Here is an 8419-nt window from a genome sequence, read left to right on the forward strand (position 1 = left end):
AGGAAATCTGTGGTCATATCTTAACTCCATTAATTGAGCAGCTTCTATAAATCTATAAAAGTTTTCAAGCTTTCTGGATAGTTCAACCCCTTTGATAACATTTACCCTGTCAGGAATATTATCCTTTGATTAACCAGCACGCTGGTTAGTCTGTCTCTATTGCCCAATTAATAATCCCTAACATTTTCATCCATCTTTGTGTTTCATGGCACATCTGGCAATTCAGTAAAAGGAAGTAGGTCAAATCCCAATACTGACTGCCTTAAGAAAGAATTACCTAATCACAAAAATATCAGAGCTAATACAGATAGTGACTAGGTTTTAAAGAAACGGTCTTTCTAGGTAGATTTTAGTAACAACTTGAACAGTTAGAGGAAAAAAAGGATACCCTTAATGACTGGGTCAACAACATAACAGAAACACTAAAAATTTATACACACACACACACACACACACACATATATATATATATATACATACACACACATACATACATACACATACACACATACTCATATCACAAGTCTAATCAGAAGGAAATATATAGAAAAAAGGATAGAATTTTTAAAAATTTGCAGGGAAGTTCTTAATATTTTTATCAGATCTAAAATATCTTCCTTTAGAAAAATTTAAGACTGGAATGATCTTTTTTTTTTTTTGCATTGCTATAATTAATGTGAATTTATCAGCAACGAGGTAATATTATCACAGTTCTCCTTTATGCTTGAACACATAGAAGGAGGCAGTAAAGTTATTTTAAAAAACCTCATTTGACCTGAAAAATAATTTGACCTGATTTTTACTGAAAATCACTCCAGCAATCTTCAGTCCAGCTCTGTTCACCAGGTAGAATTCCAGGACAGGCCTGTATCACTTGTTCCATCCCCAGTAGGCTGGAGAAGATAGTCTCTGGTAACCACCAGAATACCACTTCTTATTCTGAGCTGCTTGAGTGCCATTTGGCTTCATATTCCAAAAGTATCTCCTTTGTGAATAGTCCTCCAGCAGGACCAGGACAGGGCTCAGGGCCTCTCTGATAAACATTCTGAGTTTGTGAAAATTTTCTGACTGATTGTTGCCGGTACTGGGTGTGAAAACGCCGGAAAGGAGGTGGATTTTGTAGGTTGTACCTCAGTCCATGGTTAATAGACTTGTTATTGCTGTGGAATGGTTCCACAGAGTCTTCAAAACCACTTGATCTGGATACACCGGAATTCCAGTTCTTTCTGACAGGACCATTCTGAAGATCTTCAACGTAGTTTTTTCTTTCTATGCCATGACCTCGGCACCTATTGAATAATTCAATTGCATCATCTGGCCTCATGCCTTCTGCATCTATCAAATATCTGCAGATGAGGTAGCCAGTCCTGTTTAAACCATGGGTACAGTGGACACCAATAAGTTTGTCATTATCTTTATTGTCCTTCAAAAATTTATTAGTAGCACATTTGAATGTAAAAATAGTGTCATCATCGGGCACCTGATGCCCAACTGTAAAAATTTTTAAATAAGGAATAGTTTCTGGCAAATCCTCTGGTTTGTAATAGCTCTGAGTATATGTTAAATCAATAATCAGTCCAAGCTCTTCATTTTGCTCTTGGATTGTGTAAAAAGATCCAAACGAGAAAAGCGTTTTTCTGGAGCAAGATTACTTCAAAATTCTTTTGCGAAAGTACTTTGAAAGCTATGAAACAAGTCCCAGGCATCCGCTGTCCAATTGGGAGATAGTCTTTCCACCTTTCCGGGATGCGGTTTCCACCTTTCTTCTTGGTTGAAAGACGTCCAGTAACATAGTGTCCGCGGCCCCAGCCACTGCGGGCGTGATGCCATTGGTTCATGTAGGCCCTGAAAAACCGCCCTCCCGATACCGAGTGAGTCAGAGCCTAGTCAGAGCCGTAGCGCTGGCGCCCTCCATACCAAAGCTGCGAACCGGATCCAAAGCCTTATTGCCTAGTTTTTAATCAAATTATTTGTCTTTTTACTGTTGAATTTTGAGTTCCTTATATATCTGGATATTAGCCTCTTGTCATGTATAGTTTGCAAATATTTTTCCCATTCTGTAGGTTGTCTCTTCTCACTCTGCTGTTGGTTTCCTAGAAACACTTAAATTTGAAACAAAGATCTTAGACCTAAATTTCAGAGTTTTCATCCCTAATCCAGTTGAGCAGAACTGATCACTTCCTTCTTTGGAATTCCACTGCATTATAAACATTCCTCTAGGACTGTATTCCTCACACAGTCTTGCAGGTTTGTTTATTTTTAACATTTTTGTGTCCGTGGCTAGGCTGTGAGTTATTTGATGGCAGGCATTTGCTTTCATTCATGTTTATATTTTCTGCATCTAATAAAATGTGTAAGACAGCAATAGCAGTTTAGCTATTTATTTAAATTTATGTATATGTGTGTGTGTGAATGTATTTTTGCAGTACTGGGGATTGCGCTCAGAGCCTCACACCGAACCACATCCCCATCTTGTTTGTTCCGTTTTCTTCTGTTCTATTCTGTTTCATCCCTCCCTCTCATCCCATCCATCCATCCATCCATCCAGGCAAGGTCTTGCAAAGTTGCCCAAGCTAGCTTCAAACTTGTGATTCTCCTGCTTCAGCCTCCTGAGTAGGTGGGATAATAGGGATGTACCACTGTGCCAGCTTCTTTTTTTTTTTTTTTTTTTTAAAGAAATGAAGATAAATTATTTGTAACTGTGTAAGATCACGTGGACAGATGTGGCAAAGCCTAACTAACTCTAAAATGTCTCCTTCTTACACAGTGTTACTGTCTCGGGTACTAGGAATTAATTAAATGCCTTTTGCATTCATTGATAAACCATGAAGTGGATACTAGTGTTGCTTTTCTCATAAGGCAGAGTTTGCTTGCATTCCTCCAAATAATTAAGTACTTGAGAGGCTTATTTCTCTTATTTTAAAGATCTCCAGAGAAATTCTTTCTTAGAGCTGGTATTTTGCTGTAGTTACCGAATAGTGATGGCTAGAAGTCTTAAGATAGCATGCTTCAGAACGTTTTCTGCAGCTTCTTAAATCTAAGATGATCTTGGGCCGGGGATTTAGCTCAGTGGTTTCACCACCTGCTGTGCAAGCGCAAGGACATGAGTTTGATCTCCGGTACCAAAAGAAAAAAGAAAAAATCTAAGGTGATCTTACAGGTCAGGCATATGTGGGTTCTGATAATGATTAGCTATAGTACCTTAGGAAAAATAGTTCTTCACTAATAGTACTGAAGAATTAATTGAGAACCTATGTTCAAAGGACCTTCCCTGTGTACTGACCACAGAGAGAGTGAATACTTAATAAGTGCTCGTCTTGTTTTCTTTTTCCCCCCAAAATTCTGTTTTCACTGATATTCAATAAATCTCACTTCAAGAACACACTTTTTTCTCTTTCCCAAAACTACATTGTTAAACAATAAAAATAACTGTATATGAAATCATGTAAAAGCTTCTGGCAGACACATTTTTAGTAACCACCTAGTTGTTACAGGTTGCAAAATTAAGGAAGTTAGGATATAGATAGACTTGATTTACTAATCAGATGAGTTCATCTACCCTGGTAAAAATGTCATTTTGATTTAATGCTCTTGTGTTCCCTTTTCAGTTTAAATTTTAACTTCCCTTTGAAATACCGATTGCACTCAATTTTAGAAGTTTGACAGAATATTTTATGTCTGAGGAGCAATCAGCATTGTTTGAGATAGTTAGAAGAGCTGATTTCATTACCATCCCACTGCTGCAGCAGCAGGGTACAAAGAAACAGCCAGGGAAAACTGCTAATCACTCAGTCCTTTTGATTGGCATCGGGTTAGTTTTATTGGTGATCCTGCTGAGTGAATCTGCATTGGTTGACGTGTCTCCTCCTCAGAATAACTTTGAGACGTAAAAACACAATTTGAGACATATCCAGGAGCCCAGAGGCAAAAGCAAATTTTAAAACTGCTTTTTCTCCCTTCTGATTGGCTAGAGTTGAGAAGTGTTATCTGTGTAAATCCCTGGTCCCATTCGGAGAGTATCAATGTCATGTTGACTCCTGTCTCCAGCTTGCAAGGGGTGACCAAGGAGATGGGCCTGAAGGGAGTGGTAAAGCATGTCCAACTGTGAAAAGGAAGCGACTGAAGAACCCAAAGGTATGTGTTGAGTGTTTGGAGAAAGGCTCCTCATTTAAGAGGCCAAAGTTCTATTTTCTTCCCTCCCTCTCAGCTTTCTTCCTCTTTATCTTAAAAGGTTACATATGTTCATTGTAGAAAATAATGGAAATTTTTTCAAAAGTCTGAAAAACCAGGGAAAATTGTTACCCGTAATTTAGCTACTCAAAGATAACAACTTTCAATATTTTGGCCTATTTTCTTCCAGCCTCTTTTCCTATGCATTTTTTTTTTGTTTTGGTACCGGGGATCGAACTCGGGTTCTTGCGCTTGCCAGGCAGGCGGCTGAACCACTGAGGTAAATCCCTGGCCCCCTATGCAGTTTAATGTAATTCATTTTCTCTTTCTCTCTCAGTCCTTTCCTTCCTCCCTCTCTCCTCATCCCTCCTGCTGTCTCTATATACACACACACATAATACATACTATATGTACACACCATATATATATAATATATGTTGTACACAGTGTATGTATTCTATATATTATATATAGATCTGTACTTGCATACTTTTCCACCGTGGGTTTATAAAAACTTACTGTGTAGTATAAACATCTTTCTGTTTTAGATTATTTCAAAAAATTACTGTTAATGTTTGTATCACATGGATGCTCACTTAACCATTACATTATTCAAGATACAGGTTCCCCCCCATCTTTCTATATTATAATACTGTTTAAAATAGTAGTCAACTTTGTACCAGTAGTTACTTTCTTAGATTTCCTGAAGTAGAACTATTAGGCCAATGGATATAAACATTTTTAAATCTCTTAAAATTACTGCCAAATTGCTTTCCTAAGTAGGACATTGGATTCATAACCTCACTGCTAGGAACACATGTGAGATCAATTCTGTTGAATTCCTTGTGTTCCCACCCTTAGGAAACTACTGGGTGTGGGCCCTGGTCACTGGGAAGATGGATGTACTTTCTGGGCCTTGTGATTAGGGAACAGAAAGACTAAATCTTGGCTTAGAGATGAAAATAAAGCAGGAACTCCATTTAGAATCACTAACATAGCAATCACTGCACACATTAAGATGAGGACACCATTCTCTGTCATGCCAGGAAAATGGGACCTCTCAGTGAATGAGGTGATTTTGAGGTGGTGATTTGGAGTTGGGGTTTATAAGGTGAGTGCTTACTTATACCAAAGAGCCAGTTTATTCTTCTGGTGTCACTGCCTGTAGAAGCTGCCTCAAAACTGTTGCTCTCTATTTTAAATCTCCCAAAATCTGTCATAGATTAAAGGCTGATGATTTTGGTGGACTGACTTGGCTTAATGCTGCTATCCATTCTTGGATTGTGGCATAGGGATATAATTATCTGCATTATAGTTTGCTTTTTTTGTGTGTGGGGGGTGTCTACCTTCATTTATTAGAAACTGAAAGACTTCTCTAGAGCTGTGGTACCACACCTCTTCTGGAAAAAAGTGTGATCTGAGATAAGGCAGTTATATTTTAGACTCTGCCATGAAGTAACCTTTTCATCTATTTTTCTCTGATACAGGAAAAAGGCCACAATGAAGGCCGACTCCTCAGTCTCTTGGAAAAGTCTGAGCTCAAGACCATAGGTAAGGCCCCCATGACGGATTTTCTAGGCTTCTGTCTAAGGTCTTCCAGTGGAGATACTCATGATCAACCCCTCCTTGGTAGGGTTATGTAAGTAAGTGTCTTTTGGCCCAGTTGGCCAGCTTTTGAGACTAATTTAGGTCATCTCTCCCTAAGGAAAAAGGGGACATACCCTACCTTATTCATCATGTGTTTTATTTCAGGCTTTATAAGCCTGGGATGAGGACTTGCCGTTGAACTGGGAAAAAACATTTCCAAATCACAGGGGAATGATATAAGCCCCGGGCAGACTTTTTTTTTGGTACCGGGGATCTAACTCGGGTCCTTGCACTTGCACAGCAGGTGGCAAAACCACTGAGCTAAATCCCCAGCCCATCCCAGGCAGACTTTTAAAGGAACAAGCATGGAAAAGCAGATGTGCAAACATTACTGCCTTCTCCTGATGCCTCCTTATATATTACCTTTAGTTTAGTGTCCCGACATATACTCCTGAGGAGTTGGAGGAAGTAATCCCTCCTTGTGCCTGTTATTTCTAAATAGCATTAGAGTGGGTTGGTCAAGGGCCAGGGACTTAGCTCAGTGGTGCCACTGCATGGTCCTGAGTTCGATCCCCGGTACCAAAAACAAAACAAAAGAGTGCATTGGTCAAGAGCATTGAAGAGTTAGTAATACCATCTTTATAGATCGCAAGAATTGTTAGTAAAGCACTAAACCTATCCCCTGGTATAGTAAGCTTTTGATAAATGTTAGTGGCTGTTATTACTGTTGTTATTAGTTGCTGTTGTTAAATTTCACCAGATGGGTATGGAAAGAGAACCTTAGATTTGTTTACTGTTTAGTTCTAATAGTCCATTCCCACCAAGCAAATCTGTTGTGTCTTCTCATAACCATGAAAAGGTAACCTCTGCAAGCATAATCCTGCTGCTTCTAGATCACCAGGTTGTGAACTTCTGCAGGTGGCAGATTTCCCTTGGCAACTACTTATTGCTCAATTCCAGATTTGCAGATTTAATCTGAAGTGTTTCACTCAAAAGTGTTCACCTCAATAGCACCTGAACCTGATCCACTGCTCTTGAGGATTGGAGATGTGAACTACCTGAAGACTTGTTTTTTTTTCTTGGTACTGGGGATCGAACTTAGGACCTTCCACTTGTGAAGCAGGCAGCAGAACTGCTGAGCTAAATCCCCAGCCCCATTAGATGTGAACTACTTGAATAGGCCTAACAGAAAGCAGTGCCTAGGATACCGGTAGCACTACAACAGTGTGGTGTGATTAACGTTATTACTCTTTCTCTCTTGTCACAGATGGAGAGATAAAGACCAAGTCTTCAGAAATAGGAAGCTTCAGGTGAGTGAGGAAGGGTATACATTGAAGTGTAGCTGTCATCAGTTCTGAAAACTATAGACCTGGTCCTGGGTTCTGTGTGTAGTGTGATACTTAAAACTGTTGAAACAGAGATATCTCTCTTAACTCTCCCACTCTTACCCTTCCCTCTCTCTTCCTTTCTCTTCCCTCTCCCTTACTATCCCTTCTTCTCTATCCCCTCCTCTCTGTCTTCCTTTCTTTCCACAGTCTATTCTCACCATGCTGTGGTCCTAGGTCAGGAGCATTCTCAGCCAGTTAAGAATTTTCATCCAGAGCATAGTACGTTTAGGAGATATGTCTTGGCATTCTTCCTAGAAATTTATAAATGAGCAGTCTGATTATTAATTCTTCTCCTTCCTCCTCTGTCCTTCCCACTCCCTTTGTCTCCCCCTCCCTCTTTCCTTCTCCCCAGTATATCCTTGCTTTTAGAATGGATAGCTACATTCATTCATGGTATTAAAACAAGTAGACCAAAAGCTATGTCTTTCTCCTCTCTATCTCTCTGTCCCCATCCAACCCTCATCTTCTGAAATAGATTTCAGGCAGGTGAGAAATTTGGTTCTGAATCCTCATTTTCTCAATTCCTGTGTGGCTTTAGGTTATATGATTTACCCAGTGTCTTAGTCTGTAAAAGCACAATGATAGTACTTATGTGGTTGTATTACTATAAAGATTGTTAAAGCCCTGGTTTAGTGCATAATATGTACCTGGTGCTTAGTAGGTGTATATTGAACCTGAGTTTTCTCCTTCTAGGTTGCCCTCAGAGGAAGAGGCAGGCTGCAGCAGAGAGATGCAGAGCTCCCTTATACATCTCAGCTTAAATGAATCTCCTATCAAGTCCTTTGTTTCCATTTCAGAAGCTACGGATTGCTTAGTAGACTTCAAAAAGCAACTTACTGTCCAGCAAGGTAGCCGGACACGGACCAAAGCAAGCAGAGGAAGAAGGAGAAAATACTGACTTTTTGGGTCCAAGCATTGACAAAACCATTAAAAGTAAGGGTGGGCCATGTTCATTAAACCATAGTGTCCTCCACAGTTCATTGTTGAGCAAGTTTTGATCCTACAGTTTTCATCACTGGCACCCACTCATAATCCTGGTTTTTATGTTTTCTATGATCTATACAGACAATAGTGTATAGTATTCTGTTTTGTAACATTCTGTTTGAATTTACTTATAGTTGAAAGAAAGTTTAAATATATTTATCTATGTATGAAATCTCATTTCGACTGATGGAGATTTTTCTTTTCCCTGTGTGTTGTAGAATTTGGAGTGGGGATATTTTAATTGTAGTGAAAGTTCTCAAACTCATATTTCTAATCTTTGACATACTGCC

General features: G+C 39.2%; 1 protein-coding gene and 1 pseudogene across 17 annotated transcripts in view; one reads left to right on the top strand and one right to left on the bottom strand.

The window, feature by feature from the left end:
• Window positions 1–8306, top strand: part of Uimc1 (ubiquitin interaction motif containing 1) — a 178733-nt gene extending 170427 nt beyond the window's left edge. For all 17 annotated transcript variants that reach the window (XM_087194801.1, XM_087194797.1, XM_087194794.1 and 14 more), the window contains 4 exons: window positions 3972–4134; window positions 5658–5721; window positions 7025–7067; window positions 7839–8306. In XM_087194801.1, the coding sequence (XP_087050927.1) occupies window positions 3972–4134; window positions 5658–5721; window positions 7025–7067; window positions 7839–8043 (475 nt within the window). In that variant the 3' untranslated portion in view covers window positions 8044–8306. The remainder of the gene's footprint in view (window positions 1–3971; window positions 4135–5657; window positions 5722–7024; window positions 7068–7838) is intronic.
• On the bottom strand, window positions 720–1851 carry LOC106010740 (RNA/RNP complex-1-interacting phosphatase pseudogene; annotated as a pseudogene).
• Window positions 8307–8419: the final 113 nt, after the last annotated feature.

The sequence above is a fragment of the Heterocephalus glaber genome, unplaced genomic scaffold (assembly GCF_053883595.1).
Source record: "Heterocephalus glaber isolate CG9 unplaced genomic scaffold, H.glaber_assembly_v1.0 deba00001606, whole genome shotgun sequence".
Taxonomy (NCBI): domain Eukaryota; kingdom Metazoa; phylum Chordata; class Mammalia; order Rodentia; family Bathyergidae; genus Heterocephalus; species Heterocephalus glaber.